This window comes from Phyllostomus discolor, chromosome 10, assembly GCF_004126475.2.
Source record: "Phyllostomus discolor isolate MPI-MPIP mPhyDis1 chromosome 10, mPhyDis1.pri.v3, whole genome shotgun sequence".
Lineage (NCBI taxonomy): Eukaryota > Metazoa > Chordata > Mammalia > Chiroptera > Phyllostomidae > Phyllostomus > Phyllostomus discolor.
This window is the reverse complement of record NC_040912.2, coordinates 76,230,400-76,253,198: the sequence shown is the minus strand read 5'-3', so window position 1 is coordinate 76,253,198 and position 22,799 is coordinate 76,230,400. Positions and strand designations below refer to the sequence as shown.

The 22,799-nt window shown below is 40.2% G+C and overlaps 1 protein-coding gene and 1 long non-coding RNA gene across 3 annotated transcripts in view; one reads left to right on the top strand and one right to left on the bottom strand.

The window, feature by feature from the left end:
- Positions 1–22,799, top strand: part of UBE2H (ubiquitin conjugating enzyme E2 H) — a 100,706-nt gene that overhangs the window by 48,768 nt on the left and 29,139 nt on the right. For both annotated transcript variants that reach the window (XM_028525334.2, XM_028525332.2), the window contains exons 2-3: positions 12,827–12,903; positions 13,521–13,595. In XM_028525334.2, coding sequence (XP_028381135.1) covers positions 12,827–12,903; positions 13,521–13,595 — 152 coding nt within the window. The remainder of the gene's footprint in view (positions 1–12,826; positions 12,904–13,520; positions 13,596–22,799) is intronic.
- LOC118497180 lies at positions 190–22,137 on the bottom strand. The gene is made up of 3 exons (XR_004899718.1): positions 22,013–22,137; positions 14,560–14,565; positions 190–201 (listed from the first exon to the last, which is right to left on the bottom strand). It is a non-coding gene; the product is annotated as an uncharacterized LOC118497180 (long non-coding RNA).

The following is a 22,799-nucleotide window of genomic DNA, read 5'->3' as shown; positions in this document are numbered from 1 at the left end:
TTGCCACAGAATCTCAGGAAGACGCTGCTCTTTTCCATACCACTTTAGATTACCTTTCCACCCTCCTCCGTGTTTATCCAGACTGTCGTTGAACTTCCAGCAGATAATTGCTACTGCCTCTTGTAAATCTCCCAAATGGATAATGGAAACGAGACTCAGTTGAATGAAGGCATATTCGTTTGTTTTGGAGTGCAGAGTTCTCTCTTATGTGGTAGACTGCACTTTAATCTGGCATTCTGTCGAGTGTATTCATCCGCAGTTCACCTTTTCTTCAGTGTAAATCTTGACAGTGATCTTGAACCTTTCCTTATTCCTTTGCACATGGTATTGCTTTAAACAGCCTGAGTCTGTGCTGCTCTCCTTCCCCTTACAACTTTTATGAAATCAAAGTCATTAATATTTGACACCCACGTGCAGTGAATGTGGAGTAGTGGAGGGAGCCGCAGGCATCGATCACTCCTGCCCTGGAAAAGGAGTGGGAACGAGGAGGCACTGCGACCGGAGCTTGAGCACATGACGTTAGGGGTAAAGTAATGGTGTGCGCACGCATGTTACCTTTCCCCCTTTCTTTGGGTTTATAGGCAATATATTTGAATTTTAAAGAGCTTGCTGTAAGAAATTCTGCTTGAGATGACTGAAGTCATAAAATTATGATGGGGGAATCACTGATCTCTAGAAATGTCCGTGACTTCGGGATGTGTTGGCTGAGAAGAGGATGCCCACACGTCTGAGATCCCCTCCTGCTCGTCTCTGTGATCCATTGTCCTCACTCACTCACGACCTTCATCTGCTGCACGGGCGCCCCATTGCTTGGGTTTGCTAATTCTTTATGCATCACTTCGCAGTTATAATATACTATATGTTACTTAAAGAGGGCCAAAGGAAATATTTCCTTTAAAATGTCACTGATTACTGTGAATGACTCACACGTGCCTTGATTAGAACATCTCTGGGTAGGGATTATTAAACACTTAGCTTAATTCTATTTTCATTGAGTGCAGTGCAGTCTACATTTCAGGTGTTAGGGTAAAAACTGGTTAGGGTGAAAACTGGATGCATTTCTAATGTATTTGAAATGAATAAAGGAAGTAAAGTTCTCAAAAATTTTCGGAAAAAAGAACGTTGTAAACATGAATACCAGATACACTGCATTGGGTATTCCAGAAAGCCCTGTTAAATTTTGCTTAGCCATATTTACTGAGAAGCCACTTCATGATGCACCTTTGTCCTTTGTGGGTGGTGCAGAAAAGCATACAGCCCAGAAGGGGAGGTTGGGGGTGTATTAAATAAGATGGTTCCATTAGAATTTTGCAGAGAGTCACCTGGCTATTTGCATGTTTCTGTATCATTTGTGGGGAAGTTATGTGTTGCCTGTGACTTCAAAATTTTCAAGTTCAAATGCTGTTGTCATCCTTACGGTTATGATTTGTTTATTTTTCTTCTCTAGCCTACTATGACTAGGTCCTCTGCCTTTGGAGTGACAGGGTTCCTTCCTCCTGTCCACTTCTCTGACGTGTGGGCAGTGGTGTTGTCTACCTCCATCCTGAGAACATGCAAACTGGACGTTGTGATTAAGTACCACTATCTTTTAATGTGCCCCACCTTCTAAATTTTTTTTAAATGTTTAAAAACATTTTAAAAAACACGTTTTTTAGATAATTTGTTTGGATTTTATTTGAGGACTTGGTGTCTCTGGGGTGTCTTGTGTCTTGAGAATCTCTTCTCTCTGTGGTTCGGAGTTGTGTTCCAAGTTCGCAGATTTTATATCGGATGTTTGACTAGCTGGTAGTTCTGGCTGAGCGTCACCTTTCCATAGAAGTATAGCCAGGTACATACATACAGTTTTCTGATTTTATGAAAAGAGAAATGATAGGTATTGGAAATGAAATAAAAGCAAATAATTTGTTTTTATTATGAGTTTTTTTAAGTGTACAAAACTAAAGGTTAGTTTCATGAATTCCCATCACCCAAATTAAAAGTTTTCAATTATTGATATTTTCTCACATATGTATTTTTCTTTCTTTTTTCTGAAATATTTTAGGATATATTCCAGACATTGTTGTTATTTAACCCCTACATATATCAGTAAGCCCCTCTTAAAAATATGGGCATTTTCTTAAACAAATTCATGATGCCATTATACCTAAGAAAATAAGCAATTCTTTGGGAAGTTAGTTTATTGTTAGCATATCTTTGAATCAAGCTATACCAAGGAAACAAATTAAGCTTTTGACTAACCTTTTATGAGTTAAGAGAAATATATTGTTTAATGAACCAGTATATTATTAATTTATTTATATGTGTAAATTTTCAGTTAAAAGTAAATAAGATTCACTGTTGCTATAAAATAGCAAAGCAGTAAAGTTTATTAAAATAACTTTCTGTTTTATTAATACTGACTTGTAAATATTTTGAGGTGCTTAACTGCAATATGAACTGTTTATTTTATTTATTTATTTATTAGAGAGAGTGGAAGGAAGAGGGAGAGAGAGGGAGAGAAACATTGATTTGTTAGTGCACTTACTTATGCATTCATTGGTTGCTTCTTGTATGTGCCCTGACTGGGGATCGAATACTCAGACTTGGCATGTCAGGACGCTTCTCCAACCAACGCTCCAACAGAGCTACCCAACCGGGGCTGGAATATCAACTTTTTAGAAAATATCAATCTTATTTCTGTTTTGACTACGTCACCTTGGTCTCAAGATGGCATTGTTTTACTGTATTTCCCTCTTGCTTTGCTCTCTATTAACTTGTTCTGCAACTGAGTCATCTCTGACTGCTTGACTTTGTAAATCTGCTTTGTAAAACATTTTGTTGGGGGTGGAGTGAGGCTTAGATTTCCTACACATCTCAAACACTTCCTTTTTCTAAAACCTATTCGAAAAAAATTGTTTTCCTTATGACTCTTAATTAAAAAAAATTTTTTTTACTCTATTATTTGGGAGTCTGTTGGCAGAGGGATGCATCCAGGGAAGACCTAAGTTACAGTGATGATTTTCCCATTTTAAAAAAGAACATTTACTTGGACCTGGCCAGTGTTTACTTTGGTTTCTGACTTAGAATCTTTAAATGAAAGCATAACACCCGAGGGGGGAAGGACTCTCTTCCAAGGCTAGTGTGATTTTCAGTTTCCTGAGTGGGCATGAACTTGCTTGCTATACAATTAAATATAATTAAATTTTGTGACTATATAAAAAATTAAAATATGTACATTATATCCATACTACACAGCCATGAAAAAGCAATAAGTAGTTATACACATCAATAAGAATGAATTCTAAAAATTATAATGTCAATTTTTAAAGAAGTTAGGCACAAAGGAATACTTAATATCTGAATACTTTTATAAAACAAAGAAATGGAAAAACTCAAAAGTTTTTTATAAAATATATGCTACTATTTCACTCCTTAGATTATGAGTCTTTAAGAGTTTAGTGTATTGAAGTAAATTGTGAAAGTTTTTTACTTCTGGACAGTGCATTTTGAAATGGCTGTTTTTAATGTAATATGCCTCCTTCAGAAGTTGTTGGCAGCTTCAGCCAACGTAGTTTAAGCCTGCAAACAAATACCTAAAGTTTATCTATTTTACATACTTTACTTATTGGAGAATGTTTCCCTTAGAATCTGTGTACCCTCATTTTTAAAATAAATTTTCCCAAACTTTGGTTATCTGATTTTTTATAACCCACCATAGATACCTTTTAAGGGATGGTAGCCCAGTAACAGCCTTAGACTTAGCTGAAGAAGTAAGAGAAACTAGAGGAAAAAACTTGCCAGTGCCTTTAGCATAACAGGATCATAATAATAACTCAGCATCAACAAAGGCTGTTTTCTTAGTATTCTGCTTAAGGATGTAGAAGAAAATGCTCTAACCGGTATGGCTCAGTTGGTTGGGCATCATCCTGCGAAGTGAAAGGAAGCCCGTTCGATTCCTGGTCAGGGCACGTGCTTGGGTTGCTGGTTCATTCCCTGGTCTCCGGGCATGCGAGAGGCAACAGATCGATGTTTCATTCTTGCATTGATATTCTTCGCTCTCTTTCTCCCTCCCAACCCCTCTCTGTTAAACAAACAAACAAAATCCTTAACCCTGGCTGGTGTGGCTCACTGGATTGAGTGCCAGCTAGTGAACCAAAGGGTCGCTGCTTTGATTCCCAGTCAGGGCACATGCCTGGGTTGCAGTCCAGGTCCCCAGTAGGAGGTGCTCAAGAGGTAACCACACCTAAATGTTTCTCTCCTTCTTTTTCTCCTTCCCATCACCTCTCTAAAAATTAGTAAAATCTTTAAGATAAAATCTTGTATCTTTAAAAAAGAATTTAGAAGAAACCAAAGTTTTCAACATTATAAAAATTTTGTATTGCTTAGGAAATTTTAGTCATGTGGGAATTGATTTAGTCAGACTTTTGTGTATTTATTTTACATTTTAAAAAATGAATTCCCATTGTGTCAGATGCTGGGCCAGGTACCTTTGTAGATATTTCATCTTCAACATTCCTCCCACCCTTTTTTTTTTAAAGATTAGGAAACAGGTCAGAGTTAGTGATTTATAAGGTAATTCTTTTAAATCATGCGCTTTCCAGCTGCCTGTAGTATATTGCCACTTGGTTTATCCATTTTTACTGTAAATTATAATGTATTCAAAACCAAACTTAGCATCTTTCATAAAAAAACTCATTCCTTCTGCCCTGTGTTCTACTTTGCCATTAATAGTATCACCTCACCTGCCTGACAAGGCTAAAACTATACTTAGATCTCAGACTGGGAGCTTCAGGCCATAGCTGTCTTACAACTTCATTCATATGTTTTTTTTTAATTAATATTAATTCGTGTGCCTACTGTGTGCCAGAACTCTCCTAGGAATGCAGCGGCACTAACTAACCAATCTTAGCCTTCCTGGAGCTGGCAGCACAGTAGTTGGAGACTGGTGGTCAACAAACGGAAGGAGACTACAGAGATGCCAGAGAGGTGGTGGGAACGGAGCGGTGCGCAGCTGTGAATAGGGTGGTCCCAGGAGGCTTTGCCAAGAGACACATTGGAGCACGTGTGCTTGTGTGCGTTTAGAAATTGGGAGATGAATTTAGAACTCTAGTTCACTCCTCATGAAAATGCGACATTCTAGCAGCACTGGAGCTCTCTCCTGGCTGTCCCGTGTCTAGTCAGTTGCAGAGCCTGGAAAGTCTCCTTTTAATCTCTCCCATTATTCCCACAGCTGTTACCTTAGTTGGGGCCTTGAACGCTGGTCTTGGGCTGTTTTGCTGTAATTCTGTTTCTTAACACTCGCAGGCAGTTCTCACACCACAGCTCGGTCATCTCTGTAAAGCACAGCCTTGTGCACTGTGCGTGGAACTGCCAACTGTGTGCCTGTTCACCAGATAAAATCCGTGTTTCGGGGCTCTTTGTAATCTGGTCTTGGCCTAGTGTTTTAATACTCCCCATGGTCTACTCATCAAAATAAAAAGACAGTGGCTCCTGTTCCTTGGACACGTCCTGTGCTTTCCTGTCTTTGCATTAAATGCCTTTCCCACCTGCACATGTCAGATCACACTGTTCTTAAGGCCTGTGTAAATGCTTGCCTTCCTTGGCAAACCATCTCTTCTCTTCCCCCACGCTGGAAGAGATCTCTTCCTTCTCTAAACACTAGTAGCACTTTGTGGAAACTTTTCGCATTTACTCCTAGCGGAAAATCTCATGTCCCCTTGCTAAACTTTAAGCTTCTTGAATGCAGGTTGTTTTTAAGAGATTTTGTTTTCCTTAAGGCACTTATGTAGGGGTGGGATGTATATATTTAGTAAACCAACTTTTTAAAAAATATTCTGCCCTGGCTGGTGTAGCTCAGTGGATTGAGCACGGGCTGCTAACCAAAGGGTTGCTGGTTCGATTCCCAGCCAGGGCATATTACCTGGGTTGTGGGCCAGGTCCTCAGTAGGGGGTGTGTGAGAGACAACCACACACTGATGTTTCTCTCGCTCTCTTCCTCCCTCCTTCCCCTTGTCTCTGAAAATAAATACAACCTTAAAAAAAATCCTCACCTGAAGATATGTTTATTCATTTTGAAAAGAGGGGAAGGGAGTGAGAGAAACACTGATGTGAGAAAGAAACACCAGCCAGTTGCCTCTTGTACGTGCCCCAACTGGGGACCTGACAACAACCCAGGCGTGTGCCCTGACTGGGAATCGAAATGTGACCTTTCAGTTTACAGGACGACACTCCAACACTGGCCAGGGCTGGTACAAGTGTTTTGTTTCATTGCTTTTAGTGATAAAAGGAGAGAAACATCGATGTGAGGAAGAAGCATTGACTGGTTACCTCCTGTACACACCTGGACTGGGGACTTGCGCCCAGACCAGGGATCAAACCTGGAACTGAAGTGTGTGCCCTGACTGGGACTCGAACCCCGGAACCTTTCGGTTACAGGATAAGGTTCTAACCAACTGAGCCACACCGGCCTGGGCTAGTAAACCAGTTTTTAGTAGAAATAACGTCCATGATCTTTTGTGGATTTAATAGGTGTTAACTCAGTGTAACAAGTTCCTAGTCATGTAGAGAGTGTTGTTTGTTTGTTTGTTTGTTTGTTTGCAGGGGAGGCAGGGACTAAAACTGCTTGAATTTAGGAGCTGTGGCACATGTATTGTTTTGTTAATTGCTCTGAACTTGTATATCATTACTTCTCTCCCAGAATGAATTAAATGAATAAAAAGATGTCCTTATTCTTTATACGTATGTATTTAATCACCGGTAGAAGCCTTTTCCTCCCTTTCCCTCTGCTTATTTTTTTTAGTAGCTTTTAGTTCTGTTTTTTTTTTGTTACTCCTTTGAATGTATTTCCCTGTCTTCCTAACCTGACAGACACCTTTAAAAATCTTTTTTTTTTTAATTAAACTTCATGTTATCCAGGAGCCTTTGCTTATTGTACATGATTGTTTTTCCTTATAATTTAAACAAAGGCACATCTTTATTATTTTGCCCAGAGGCTATTTTTCATGGATATTCAAAAGCCATGCTCACCTTCCCTCAGTGTGGTTGGATTTTTCTTAGATATCCTTTGAAGCCACTGAAATTTGATTTTTCTGGAATGCAGCTATTGATTTACTCTCCCTTTATTTTCTTGGTTGAGGGATAATTGACGCACAATGTCAGTTTCAGGTGTACAGCATAATGGTGCAGTGTTTGTGCGTACTGTGAAACAGTACAGGATCACCACGGTGAGTCTGGTTGTAACATCTCTCGCCTTAACATGGTTGCAGAATCGTTTTTTGTGGCGAGAATTCACAATCTACCCCCGGCAGCTTTCAGGTGTGCAGCACACACTGACTGTAGTAGCCACACTGCACCTCATACCCTATGACTTGTTTTAGAACTGGAAGTTTGCACCTTCTGACTGTCCACCCATGTTTCCTACCCCCAGTGTGGTCTTCTCTTTCAGTGTGACATCCTCGTTTTCTTATACACTGGATCACGTGGTTGTTTCTTCCTCAGGCTAAGTAGTGGACCTTAGGAGAATGTTGGATCTTTTCATAAGCTTTCAAGAGAGCTATAGTAGCTAAGTTCTTCTAAATTGCCTGTGCTTGTTAAATACTAAAGTTAGGACGATACTGACTACATTACTTTTTTTAGTACTTTTATTATGGAAATTTTCAAACAAATAGAAGTAGAGAGAACGAGAGGATGAACCCCCGTGTACCCATCAGATTCAGTAATTACCAACTCAGAGCCCATACCATTTCTTCTGTATCTTTCTCCCAACTCTACCCACAATGGCTTATTTTGAAACAAATCCTAGACTTTCGACATTAGTAAATATTTCAACCTATCTCTCTTAAGGAGAAGGATTCTTTATAAACATAACTCCCAAAGTATTATTTTGTGGTATTTTACACATTAATGAATTAACAGGTATACCATGCTATTTTCAAGACAAATAGTGAAGGTTGCTGAGTTTCTTTAGGTATTCTAGTGTGACCAGTCTCCAGGAGAATTGAAAACAGACTGGCCTGAGCACACAGAGGGAGGGCAATGCAGATTGTGTCTGCCTTCTGCAAAGAAGCACATTTCTTTACCCCACATCATCACTTGGTGGACACAGCTCAGGGCTGCGCTCTTTTATTTTATAAAGTCATTATTAGGAAACTTCGAAAACAATGCTGTCTGAATCCTACGTCCTTGACTCGTGACACAGGCTTGTGCCTTGGCTCCCTTTCTGGAAAGTTCCAGAATTATATAAAAATTATTTCTGAAATCCTGATAGACACGTTTTGCCAAGAATGTCAGTTATCTCTTGACAGTTTGGCATTAGCCTTTAAATATTAGATTGTGTAATCATAACACCTTTCAGGGAATAAGTTGGCGGGTGGCTGGCATTTTAAAAAGTAAAATGAACTCGGGTTCCTAGCAATGTTAATCATTAGTCTACTGAAAATGCTGATACTATTCTATAATAGTGAAATGCTAAGTAAGTAAAAAGCAGTATGTCACAAATAACTTAGATGAGAGGTGAGTAAAAAGTGATTTTTATGGGTTTAATATATTTTTATCAGTCTATATCTATATCTGAAGGATATGTTCAAGCTTTGAAATGGAGAAAGTAGTGAAGGAAGCTTCTTGTGAGTTCTACCAGTCTGGTAGCCTGACCAGCATATTTCAGAAATAGATCATTATTTTTGTCATTGTACCCTGCCTTCTCATTGCCTTCCTTGCCCTTGCCCTTGCAGCAGAGAAGAGAAAGAAACTTGTGGTCTCTACCATAAATATATATGGTAACAGAAGTCAAGTAATTCTGTATTTTTTTGTGGACAAGTTACTCATTTGTGATGATGGAATGGCTTATTTTTAATGCAGTGTTTTTCATTCAACTAAACTAAGATTCTTTTTTCCATCTGATTTAATGTCTGTACCCCACTCCAAGGCAGCATAAATTTAGTGCAGCTTCTCATTTTACCAACTTGGTAGAAGTTTTAAAGGTTTCATTCAGTTTACTTTTAGCTTTTCATATGAAATGGACTGTAAGAACTCTTTAATTTACAGAATAGTGTGTAATTAAAGACCTAGTGTTACCTGGCACGTGGATTGTACCAGGGATTATGGGAAAGAGGGGGTTTGGGGCATTGATTTACGATCATGGGGAAGAGGAGGTTTGGAGTGACTGGAAAGGAGAATCTTTGGAAATTGGTTAGAAGCATGGACTGTATCCCAAACAGACCACACAATGGAAGAAACCTGGAATTATTGTGTCATGTAAAAGATAGAAAAGATTTCTTCCGTTTTCTAGAAGAGAGGTCCATATGGATAACTCATAATTTTAAATCTTTAATGGAAAGGAATTGCCATAGATCATGGCCATCCATATTAAAAATTTCAGTAAACGGTGTCAGACACATTTTAGAACTTTTTATTAAACAAAATATATGCAAAAATGCATAAATAATTTTTGTAGCTCAATGATGAATGGAATAATAAAGGTGTAATTAGCACCCTCAGAAGTCCTCCTTAAGCCCCTTTCCAATTATCACAGTCCCCTACTGGCCCTAATTATTATTAGGGCAACCACTACCCTAATTTCTAACACCATTGATTCATTTAGCCTGTTTGAATTTAGCCTGTGTGTAAATGGAATCTTATCACATAAGCTCATTGGTATCTGGTTTCTGTCACTATTAAATCTGTGAGACTCGTGTGAGGGGGGGACCCAAAAATAACCAGAATTTATTTATAAAATATTGTGTATTTAATCTTACGTGTTTAAACTTCAGTCACCTTCAAAGTACTCTCCATTTGATGCAATAACACCTATTGAGACTGTTTTTACTGCTCAAAACAGTTAAGGAATATGTCAATTTTGATGCCTTTTTGTGCATCTGCCATTTTTGTTTCATCTCCACATCTGCAAAACGTTTTTTCCTGAGGACTTTTTTCATCCATGGAAACAAAAAAAAAGTCACTGGGTGAGATCGGGTGAATAGGAAGGGGGGGTCACTGGGGCCGTGCTGTTTTTGGTCAAAAACTGCTGAACACTCAGTGCAGTGTGGGCGTACACTCATAAATCACCCATCGTGAAATGGGCAAATGTGTTGAGTCTTCAAAAAAAAACTGACTGAAGCTGAACACAGCTTCTCACCACAACATCAGCTGGTGCACTGATACAGATGGTTCCTAGCAGGGGAAGCCTGTGCTACAAAGGGCCCGCCCTCTAGAAGATAATTGCGGGGGGTTTTTGGCGGGGGGGGGGGGGGGGGGGGTTGGTCCCTGCTTGTTCCTTTATGTGTAGCAATTTATTTTTTTTATTGGTGTATAATATTCGGTTGGGTGACTGTACCATAATTTACCCTTTTTATTGTTGGTGAACCTTTGGTTGTAGCCTGACTCTTGGATGTTACACACAGTGCTGTGAGCATTCCTGGAGGTGCGCTGTGGCGGGCCGAGCGGTACACACCTCCCGGGAGCTGGTCCGTGGGCGCAGGTTGTGCATGTGGGCAGCCCTGCAGTGCCAGGTCTCCCGGGATGGAAGCCATCTCGCACTCCTACCAGCAGTGCCTGGTTATTTTTAAAACGTAACTTCGTTGGAGTGCAATTTGAATAAAAAGAGTAAAATCATTTTAAGTTTTGGAATGTAGTGCTAAATTTGTTTTCAGGAACACTAATTTATATGCCATTGAATGAATACTAGGTTTTATCCAACTTTCACCTTTCAATTTATAGTGAAAACTGTCTCAGCTCTAAACTAATGAGTTAACTTTTGATGGCTTAATTTCGCTCATTTGAGGCTGTCCTGGCCTTGTTTGTTTATTTGTTTCCTTCTTTTTGACCATTTGTGCTTACTGCTTTGTAATGACTCATTTTTTAAAAATCTAAATTTTTGGTCATATGCCATGATTTTTTTTCTCTTAGTTTATTCCTTAACTGTCTCCTACAATATAGAAGTTTTAAATGTGTGTGTGCTTGCATCTGCCATTCTTTTCCTCTGAGGTTGCTGGCTTTGGTCATTCTTATGAAAGCCTTTTTACCCCCCAAGACTTCTTTTTAAAGTGTTTTCTTCGAGGACTTTATTGCTTATACTTAATTTTGTTTACTCTAACTAGATTTGACTTTTTTCTTTCCCCAACACGAGGGTGCTTTGTAAAGTTTTAAAACAATTTAAACACGTTGTACTTCTGTGTGTTACCTTAGTAGTAACTTGGGAGTGTTCTGCAGGCTGACAGAGGGTGACTGGACAGAAAGAATTTAGTGTACCAAAGCATGCACGTGTGTGTCATTTGACTGTGAGAAATGAAGCCGGCTTTCCAGGGTGGTTACTGTTTGAGTCGTTTCAGTGTGCATGCTGCTAAAGTAGTTAGATCAGGTTAGCATAGATAACCCATTTTATTTAATATCTCTGGTGGATGTTGTTCAAGGCTCTTAAACAAGGACTTGGCCGAAAATACACCCGGCTTCTCTGGTCTGTGGTTTTATAGCACAGAGAATTGTGGAGTCCAATACTTAATTTCATACCTTTAAAAATGTAGTTTTTCTGCCCCTGGCTGGTGTAGCTCAGTGGATTGAGCTCGGGCTGCGAACCAAAGTGTCGCAGGTTCGATTCCCAGTCAGGGCACATGCTTGGGTTGCAGACCACGGCCCCCAGCAACCACACACTGATGTTTCTCTCTCTCTCTCTCTCAAAATAAATAAATAAAATCCTTTTAAAAAATGTAGTTTTTCTCTATTTAAGAGATTGTTTAAAAATTTCTTTGGGTTCTTTCTCTTTGTATAATTGTGCATGCAGTTTGCACTGCTGATTAAGACAAGGCCAGCCTGTCATATCTTTTTTTTTTTTTTAATGTTATAGTGGGCTTTGTGAGCTCCCCAAAGCACCCCCCGACAACCACCTAAAAATCCTATCCGTTATTATGGGGTTAGATCACAGAGCAGAGATGTAAAATAGTATTAGACTGGTGTTAATCAATATTAGCTGTCTCCTCTACTGAGATGGATCGGTTTGGTTTGTGTAATGCATCCTAGTACCTTAAAGGAGTGAGTGTCTCCAGGACAGGCACGATCTTGAGGGAGAGAACCCAGAAGTGCTGTCCTCTGTGACTGTGGCCCCAGAGCCCCGGAGTCTAAGGGGGAGAGGGGTTCAGGAGGGAGGGGAAGAGTAGGCGACAAGAAAAACTTCAGACTAGGTTATGTCATTATTTTGTTTTTACTGGTCTTTTGCATTTGGCAGTAATACTTACAACAAGGTTGTGTCTCTATTTTGATTATTTTCGAAGCCGGGGAGAAAACTGTGGGGACTTGCCTTAGCAAATTCATACATTAGGAGCAGAACATTTCCAGTTTAGGAGAATCGTGTTTTCCCGAGAACCTGAATTTGACTAAAGGAAATACTGGATAGATGTTAAAGGTTCATTGTGGGTCGGCTGGAAAGGAGAGAGTACCAAGGGGAGAAAAACGGAGTGCCGTTCACTTATGGACAGTATGTACAAAAAGTCATCTTAGTCATTTTACATATTAAACTCATTTCATTCTCACAGAAATCCTGTAAGGGGCGTTTCCCTGATTTGCAAGGAGAGACCAAAGGCTCGGGGAGTCAGTTCATGCGGTTTTGTCTGCGCTCGCAGACCTGGCAGGCAGCAGTTCTGCGAGCTGAACACAAGTCTCTGGATCTTTAAAGCCTGTTCATGTTCTTTACACAAGAGTGTATATTGCTTCTAAATTACCAGAATTACTATGTTTATTTATATCTTATCAATTTCATATGAAAGTTGGTGACACTTAAAATGGCATGTCTGGGAGGCGTCACTTTGAGTTGTTCTAGGTAATACAAAGCCGGTGTAATTTCCTTTACCTTCCACCTTAGCATTGAGAGTAAGCATGAGGTCACCATCCTGGGAGGACTCAATGAATTCGTAGTGAAGTTTTATGGACCACAAGGAAGTAAGTACACTTGTCGCTGTGCGTTCTTCTATTTCAGTCTTATTCTCCATAACAGACAATGAAATGTCTAAGACAGATGGTGGTGTGTGGGGTTTTTGAAAAGTAAATTTTCTTAAACTCTCGAGCCCGTGAGGAAATCTTGCTGTTATCATAGTAAATTCATATGCTCTTCTCTTTTATCTCTATGTGACAATATTAAACATGAATTGTGAATTCTGGCTTTTGTGTGGATGACTACATTGACAGTTTAGGAAAATGTTTTTTATAGTTTTATTTTTGTTCCTGGTGTATGTATTTAATCATTTATTTTGAGGGGCACGTGGGGTAGATTGAAATAGGAGGCTATTACTTCCCAAAGAATTGAAGAGTTTTTAATACTTTAAAGAATCCAGTAACTTGGAGGGGGGGGGGGGGGAGTAAACCTTTGCTAATTTTCTGTCTTTTAAGAAAAGTATTTTGTTCTGAAAACAAGAGTTATAGGAGGTCCCTGATGCTGAAGGGAATTAATTTGCAAGGTTTTCAAAAGAGATTAGGATTTAATATTTAATTTACACTCAGGTTTATTTTCAGATTTAGAGACATATTTCTAATGCGTAACATTTTAACTTTTCTTTCAGCACCATATGAAGGCGGAGTGTGGAAAGTTAGAGTGGATCTTCCTGATAAATACCCTTTCAAATCTCCGTCTATAGGTAGGTAACTATCTGGCTTCTCTCCTTAGAGAGTTTTGAAATCAAAGAGAAAAAGACAAAAAATCCTATGTTTAATGACCCATAAGATCATTAATTTCAGAAATGGTTTGTTAACTGACTTTTTCCTTTTTTGGCTTTGGTTAAATTAATCAGTGACTGTTTAGGAGGAGACTTCTGTAATGTGAGAGAAGATGTTTAAATATACCCTTTTCCTGATAGTAATGGTTACAACTCTAGATTTTTCTGTCAGGGTCAGATTAAACAGTTACAAGACTCACCGTCCATTTAGGCTGTTGGCAATAAAATCGTAAATATATCTTAAATTTCATTTTAAATGCCAGATTGTTGGAATTAATATTATATAGTATCTGCTGTATTTCTGCCACTCAAAAATCCTCTCTGTGTCCGACTTTGTTCTGTTCTGTTCACTGCAGCTCTGGGTACCTAGCAGTGAAATTTCCCTTTTCTATTCTCTTCCCTCCCAGTCTTTTTGATCCTTTAAACAGCTGAAGAAACTAGAGTAGAAACCTCAGTGGGGTTGTATGAAGAAGTACTTTTCCTCATCTTCATCTTTCTTCTGCCCTGATTATTGATATTTTTAAGGTGTTACGTCCATTAAGGTACTTTGTGACAATTTAGATACTTTTTAGGTACTTTGTCAGATGCAGTAGAGGTTGTATGACTGAAGGTTGATGCCTTGCAAGTATTTTGAGACTGTAGAATGCTAGCAATTTAGCCTAGATAGTAACTTAATCCAACTTTTAAAAATTTCATTCTGTAGACGATTTTAAAATATTATAAGATATTGACCGACTTCAGTAAAGAAGAAAATAAAATTGAACATAGTGAGCATTCTCTTGACAGTCCTGCTGAGCCTCCCGTTCAGAATTGCCGGCTCCACACGTCTTGCTGCTGCTGCCGGCTTGTCTTGGGACTCATGCCAGGTCTCGGGGAGACTCGGCACACAGCCCTGCCCCCGCACGAAGGTTCTTTAAAGAGGTAGATCAGAGATGGTCTGAACTCCACGCTTTGATTCGAGGCCCCCACAGTTCAGCCTAGGATAAACAATGCAGAAAAGTTAGGGTGGTCACAGACTAACTCCCAGTCAACTGCAGCAGCCTCTCGCCCAACATCTAGCTGCTTTATGTGCTTTGGAGAGCTTCATGCTCTAAAAATACTGCAGAGCATCTCTAATTCCATCTCTAGCTAGGAACTGTTAGTGCTCGTGTTAAGAATAAACTGATTTCCTTTTACAGTCCCCTAGGTGAGTTTTCTCAACTCAGTAATTGAGAAGTACTTTATGGATAATTGAATTGGAAGTATCCCCAATGCTCCAAGGGTCTCTGGGTTTTAGAGTCATATCAGACGGCGAGCTAGGAGGAGAGCTGTGAGGTGTTGTGTCTTTGAGACAGCCCCCAAGGGTATCTGTTTTACTGTCTGTGTAGCTGGCAGCAGCCCTGTCCCCGCACCGTTCTAGGGTGGTGGGAGATAGGCTCCACTCAGGTTGGGAGGGCTTTCCCATCCTGTCCCCCGTTTATTTCTGGGCTTTAGGGTGTTTCTTTACATAGGCATTTTAAACTTGATGCAGTTGAATGATGTAACCTTTAAACCTTTACAAACAGAATGTCCAGACCATGTAGGTCATTTAAGATTATTTCATAAATACCTATTTACTGAGACTAAAAAAATCAGACTAAAACTTGGCATGCTAAATCTAGTTGTTGTTTTTTTTTTTTTTTACTCCAGATTCCTAGTCTGAAAGGAAACAGTGTAGCTTGTTGAAACTAACAGTGAACCTATAGAAATGCAATTGTATATCCTGTAGAAATGTAGTTATTTCTCAAGCCTTGTCTTATCGTATTTTTCCAGGTAATACACTTGTTTCATCATAACTTTCAAAGTGAAGATATCTACGCTTTAGACATTGTCTATTAACTAACGGCACAGCAGAAGCCTATGTGCTTTCTTAAATTAATGATGTAACACGAAGTTGGTCGGGACAAATGACTAGGCTAATTTAACTTCTTAATTTTTTCTTTGCCTTACTGTGTGCTCTTAGAACTTTGTAATACCTACAGATGCGACCCATCTTCTCTTAAGGAAGTAGATCTAGTTGAAATATGTGTACAGGCTGTCCTTGTTTCCTCCAAAGGAAGATTGCGTAAGAGAGTTTTAATCAGCTGTGTGGGGTGACCCATTTTCAGGCCATCAACAGTGTAATTACTGTTGGTATGTGCTTTAAACATTTCAGGGGGTAGTGGCTCACTTAGAATAAGCAAAGCGTCCTTTTTGAGTTGTATAGATAGTTGTAGAATTGTACAGAAGGGCAAGGAGATAAGAAAAACCCAGCCTCAATGTTCTTTGTAAAGCCTGCCTCTTGTAGTGTCCATGCAGGTATACACTTCTTGAGCCAGATTTTGAGCTCTTAAAGATTGAGATGTACAAATTTAGATTAAGCATCTTTAGTGGTTAGATCTTGAAATTTAAACGTTATACGTAGTTCTGGCTGGGCCGCTCAGTTGATTTAGAGGGCCCTGATGCCACCAGGTGCACTAGTTCAAACTCCGGTCAGGGCACACACAGGAAGCAACTCGTGAATGCACAACTGAGTGGAACAATAAATCGACGTGTGTGTGTGTGTGTGTGTCCCCGCCCCCTCACTCTCCTCTCCCCCACCTTTCTCTAAAAATCAATTTAAATTTTTATAAAACATGTTTATATACATTTTTTGTTGGATACACACACACACACACAATTTGCATACATGCTCCATATCCAAAATAGGAATGTAAGAAAGTCCAGGTGAGCAAATATCAAAATGTCTCATAATCCTCTCTCTCAGTGGATGTTGTTATTTACATTCTGGGGAATGTACTCTAAAGCATTTTTCCTGCGTATTTAAGTCACAGTGTATCTGACATGCTTACCTTTGGGATGTCCTCCAAATGTTTGAGAGAGTTTTCAGTAGTTACGTGATTGCATGAGGTGTAACTAAAAATGTTCTTTTAAAAACAATTTACATCTTTAAATAAATATTTTTTTCAAAATAGTAATAAAGCTACTTTAAATTCTCTTTGGAAAGAGAAGGACTATAAAAAGACACTTTTAAGAGGTTGTGGACTTACTCTTATAATCTTGATGCTTTGAAGCTGTATATACATTTTCGAAATGGCTAACAGTCATTTAACCACAGAATAAGGCAAAGGAAAAACTGAGTAACAATTGGAGTAAAAAATGATAATACCATAATGAAATTGACTTTAAGGATTATGATTTTCTTATAAACTGGCCCAATGGGAGTTTTCAAAGAGAAATTATAAAATTCCTTTGATCAATTGAACATCATTGAAATATTTGCTTAGTTTTCTTGAGTGACTACTTTGAAGTAAATCTTGTTTGAATCTGTAAGTCTGATTTATGTGCAAGTTCAGACTGACCTGGCTTTCTCGCTCAGAAACATTCCCAGAATGCCTGGCCGGGCTGCAGGGTGGCGCCAGCGGAGCAGAGCTACCAGGGAGGGGCTGGTCAGAGGGCTGGTTACCAGGAGAGAGTGGTTCCGGGCCTGGCTTTGCTCGATCGTGAGAGCAGTCCTCGTCTGACCTGTTGTTTCCTCTTCTAGAGAGTGAGATATTGTCATTAAATGGACTCTGCATGTTTGATACTGACCGGTGTGTGAGATACTCAGGGTATCTGGCATTACTGGGTGATTAAGAAGATTGTGCAAGCTTCCACTAGTGAGGGAGAGAAGGTCAATGTAAGTAAAGTAGCGCACACGCTTTAGTCACAGTGTGTCACTGCTTTTCAGGAGGGAGAGAAAACACATGGAGGAGCCAGGCTTTCGCAAGAAAGATTGTTTCCTGTGTGGAGAATATAGTCTTTACAAAGCTTCAGAGACGTGAAAGTGCACGTAAGGCCTTTAGAAACAGTCTTTTCAAAGCCCCAAGTAATGGTAGTCCATGGAGATTGTGTTCTCTGCAAAGAGGTCGCTGCACAGGCTGCCACGTCCCGTGCTCCAGACGCACAGGTTGCAGCATCGCACACGTGCTTGCTCCTCCGTCAGGAGAAAGTTTTTGCCCAAGAAAACACGTGCTTGCAGTTGCCGTGGGTGGGAATGAGTGGTCTTGTAAAGAGGGCAATGCAGAGCAGTTCTTTGTAAAAATGAAAACTAACCGGTAAGTGTAGGGTACGAGATGGTTTTATGTGTAACACAAACAGTGCAGATTTAAAAATGAGAGAATCTACGACCTATCATATTGACAGCTTAGACGGTGTTGGCGAAGGTATTATGATGCAGCCAGTCTAGCAGTGTGTGTTGATCAGTAACAACTTGACATCTTTTGGGTGATTTTACTTAAAAACTAAATCATCTCGCTGGCTGGTGTGGCTCAGTGGATTGAGTGCCGGCCTGTGAACCAAGAGGTTGCCCCTTCGATCCCCCGTTAGGGCCTGTACCTGGGTTACGGGCCAGGTTCCCACTTGGGGACGTGTGAGAGGCAACTGATCGATGTATCTCTTGCAGATCGATGCTTCTTTCCCTTTCTTTCTCCCTCCCTTCCCTTTTCTCTAAAGATAAATAAAAAATAAAATCTTTAAAAAGGTTAGATTATCTGAAAGATGTGCTCTAAGATTATGTGCAAGAGTATGTAAACTGCAGTGTTGTTTTTAAAATCTTAAAGTCAGAAGCATCCTAAATGACCTAGTTGATATTAAATTATGATACATCTTAATGAACAAAATATTTTACAGCCTGTACTCATGTTTTAATACATCTTGAAGGGCACACACAAGAAAATGTAACTTTATATAGTGTAACTATTTTTTTCCATGCAAATTCTAAACATGAATGCCAAAATATTGAGCACAGTTGTCGTTGGTTTAAGAGGATTAAAGATATTTTTTCTGTAATTTTCAAGTAGTTTGCAAGTTCCCTTTGATTCTGAAAGTAAACATTTTTAAACATATGGCAAATGCTTGTCTTTTGAGATGTCCTGTGTGTGTCCTTGTATGAGTCTACGCTTTTCCTGTCATTGGTTCTGGAAAGCCACAAAGCTATCCTTGGCCAGAATCCCCACCTGGTAGCTTGCTAAGGACCTGCTGACCCCCACTGCCCACCAGCCTCCTTTCTCTTTTCCTTCAGTGTTAATTATGTGTGTGCATAAGGTTACACATTGTTTCTTCCTTTGTCTTTCTGATTACAGTTTAGCTTACTCCTTGGTTACTATCTTCATACCTTTATACATAACCTATTCTTTATTCCTTTTTCTTTCTTTCTTTCTTTCTTTTTTTTTTTTTTTGCTTCCCCTCTTTTCCCTTCTCTTGGGCTGTTGCCTCTAGCAGTTCTTACCTGCTTTTTCTCTTCAGTCTGATTCTCTTCCACTTGTGTTTCCTCCCTTGCTCAATTTTTCTCTCCATTTGTACCAAAAAAAGGCGCCTGCTCGTAGCTAATAATAGCAGTACTACTTTTGTTAAAGCTGAGCTAAAGGGAAAACAATTATGTCTTCTAATAAAATACAGACGTAATATTGGATTTAAAGGTTTTAGCATCTAAAAGTCTTTAAAGCATCTTGAAGTCCCCTTCAGGATCTTCAGTAGTCTTCATCAAATCATACTTACTTATAAACACTACCATTTAAGAGAAAGTTAAGAAGTTGTCATTTAATCCTTCTTTTAAATGATTACTGGCTATTGTACTACAGAACTACATTCTGCTAATTTCAGACAGAACTATGTAGAGAGTATTTTAAAATCCTTTGCAAATAACATCAAGACCTGTCTGGGCATTCTGTCACCTTTTATTATAAAAGAAAAAAAATGGAAAACTGTTGTAAGATCCAGTTAACAAGTCTGGAAACTAACTTTTGAAAGACTACCTACGTGTGTCTTTATATCAGCAGTGAGGAGGAGCCTCTCCCAGGAGCAAGCTGTGTGTACTGTGCGTCTGGACTGCAGTTCGATGATTTCAAAGCTGAGCATGTTCGAGGAGTGGTTGGTTGAGAACAGGGTTCTGGAGGGACCACATAATGGTTTGCCGAATGTTGATAGAGTGGCCAGGGAAAAACCTCCAGCTCTTTCTGCAATGGAATTTGATGTCAGTGGCATATAGCAAGAGCTAGCCAAACCCACTGAATAAATGGAGACCAAGTGAAAAAGCCTCGGACAATAACAATAGTTAGAATCCCATGTTGTACTGTACGAAGGGCCTTCACAGTGAGGTCGGGTTACCATCTAAACAGGATGGTCTCAGAGGTGTCCAACCCATGGCCCAGAATGGCTGTGAATGTGGCCCAACACAAAATTGTAAATGTACTTAAAGCCTTTTTTTTTTTTTTGCTCACCAGTTTTCATTAGTGTTTGTGTATTTAATGTGTGGCCCAAGACAGCTCTTCTTCCAGTGTGGCCCAGAGATGCCAAAAGCTCGGACACCCCTCTAGGTCATCTGTTCCAAGGGAGACTGGACTAGATAATCTGTCAGAGTCCTTTTGGAATCTCCCAGTCCGTCTGAGGGTCTTCATTAAAAGACACTCTGATAATCATTGCTCCATATTATTTTTACTTATGCTGGCGATCTAGGGAAATGATTTAACCTTTTTTTATTGCCCAAATAGCAGATTCTTCTGGCATTATAATGATTTTTATTTCACTGTGGCAAGAAATTACCTCACAGTATCTTTAGAATGGAGTTTTATACTATGGTCTGACTAAACTAATTATAGAGTTTAGAATATTTACTATTTTACTTTGTGTCTTCCTAGATGGAAACATTGTATTCCCTCAGGAACTAGCGTGAGTGACCTGAGTGTGGGTAGCCAGGAGTGGACCAGGGTTTGAAGTAGAGGAGTCCGTTCATGAGAGTTTGGGGTTAGTCCTTTAACAAAGACCTGCTGGAACCACTGTAGTCCACAAAGAGAACGGATTCTCAAACTGAGAAAGCAAAATTCCATTAAGATAACCTGCATAGTTCTCTACTTTTGTGAACTTGGGCTTGAACTTAATTCCTGTCTTAAACAGTGAAATAATTGCTACTATGTCATGATCTATATCTTTGAGTTCCAGGAGAGAGAAATAAGTTTCTAGTAGGAAAGGTTTGTAAAACAAAAAAACAAAAAACTTTTTAGATAATGCTGTGGGAATGTAAACAGTCGGTAAAGGTTCTTTTTTACTGATGTTTTGAAAATGAAGCTTTTCAGGATGGATTTTGAAAAAGATTATGTCTGGCAACTAAGGGAGAACCTGTTTTCTCAGGAAATTGATACAGCTTACATCATTTGTTCTAACCAGCTCCACATATTTAGGGGATACCATCCATGTGCAGGGCACTTAGGTGCCAGGGTTACGGAAATGCTCTCGTGACCCTTAAAAATTAAAAAAAATTAACTGGTAGCTTTATGCAGAGGATGGATATAGGAGAATTGACATGATGCCTTCCTTAGACAAGCTGTTCAGGAAGGGCCTCTCTGAAGAAGTAAATTCAAGCTGAGGTTTAACTGGAAAAGGGGGGGCAGCTGTAACCCTCCAAGGTCAGGGGTGAGAGAGCATGCCTGGCAGGAGAGTGTGCTGCGGACAAAGGTCCGGAGGCGGGCAGGTCGTTCTCGAGGAGGAGAAACGAGGCTGGGAGGCTGGCTGAGGAGTGAGAGAGCGTGAGGTCTCGCAGGGTTTTTAAGAACAGGTTAAAGGGGTGAGTTTTGTTCTTAATGAAATGGAAAAGCCACTGAAAGGTTTTCAGCAGGTTTTAATGATCACTCTGATGTAGGGAAAGAGTAGAGATACTGGTGGTTTGGTTAAGGGTTTTATCTTATTTTTTAAGATTTTATTTATTTCTTTTTAGAGAGAGGGGAAGGAGAGAGTCAGGGAGAGAGACATGAGTGTGTGGTTGCCTCTTGTGCACCCCCCACTGGGGACCTGGCTCACAGCCCAGGCATGTGCCCTGGTCAGGAATCGAACCAGCAACCCTTCGGTTCCCAGGCCTATGTTCAACCCACTGAGCCACACCAGCCAGGGCTGCATTGGAAGATGTCTAGCAGCACCCCAGGCCTCTACCCACTAGAAGCCAATAGTAGGAGACCAACGACACACTCAAAATATCCAAATCAATTAAATTATTGGTGAAAATGAAAAATGTGTCTTTTATGGAAAAAAACATACGGACTTTTTGGCCAACTTAATACCAACAAACCCTTTTCCCTGCTTCAGAATCTGATACAGTGCTTGTTCTGTAGAAGAATACTGTTGATCCTTGAACAAGACAGGGTTGGGGGTGCTGACCTCCTACATAGTTGAATTGCTGTGTATAACTAAAGCTGGCTCTTTGAATCTGTGGGTTCCCAACCAAGGGGTTGCCGCTTGAACAAAGCAGGCTTGAACTGCACAGGTCAGTGGAAGAACTCCCCATGTAAGCGGACCTGTGCCGTTCGAGCCACGTCGTTCAAGGGTCGTCGGTATTTGTTGAGTAGGTGAATGAATGCTTACCTAGTGGTACCCTCAACTCTAAGTGTAGAGAGTGGATGATTGGTTTCCTCCCGCGTAGGTGGGCATTTTGGAGGGGAGAGAGTGAGGGGTTTGCTGGGGAACGATGATGGTGATGGCTCTTAAATCTTCTGTTGAGTAAGGACACCGGGTGAAGATGGGAGGGCTGGCAGGTAGAAAGAAAAAGGGAGGGTCAGTGGATTAGCGTTCACAGTTGGAAGAATTGTTCACGGGGGTGGGAAGCCTTTTGACGAGGATTGGAGACTGTGGGTGGGAAGGCGGATGTCTGAATTGGGTGATTTGGAGGTGAAACTTTGTAGAGGTGGCAAAGTTCCTGGTGTGCCCTGGGAGAAAGAATGAGATGGAATAGAGGAAAGGTCTGCGGAGAAGCGTGAGGAGCTGACTGGGAGGCTAGGGGGTCAGGAGTGTGGTCTGTGCAGGTGGTGACGTCACTTACAATAACAGGAGTCGAGGGGAAGGGAGACTTCGGGGCCGGGTGCTGGAGGTATCGGCGACCAGAGAGACCAGTGGTCACATTGGCCCTGTTAACTTAAGGCAGACATCCTGTTAGCGGTCTGTAACATCTCAATTCATTCAGCTTCATCTTATTAGCCAGAGTGAAAATAGTAGTTAGCTTTCCCTGCCCCGCCCCCAGGCCACCTGTAAGGGGAGCCTTGCCTTTGCGATGGTTTGCTTCTGTCAGAAGGCGTGTCCACTTCCTTCTTACAGCTGGCTTGGGTC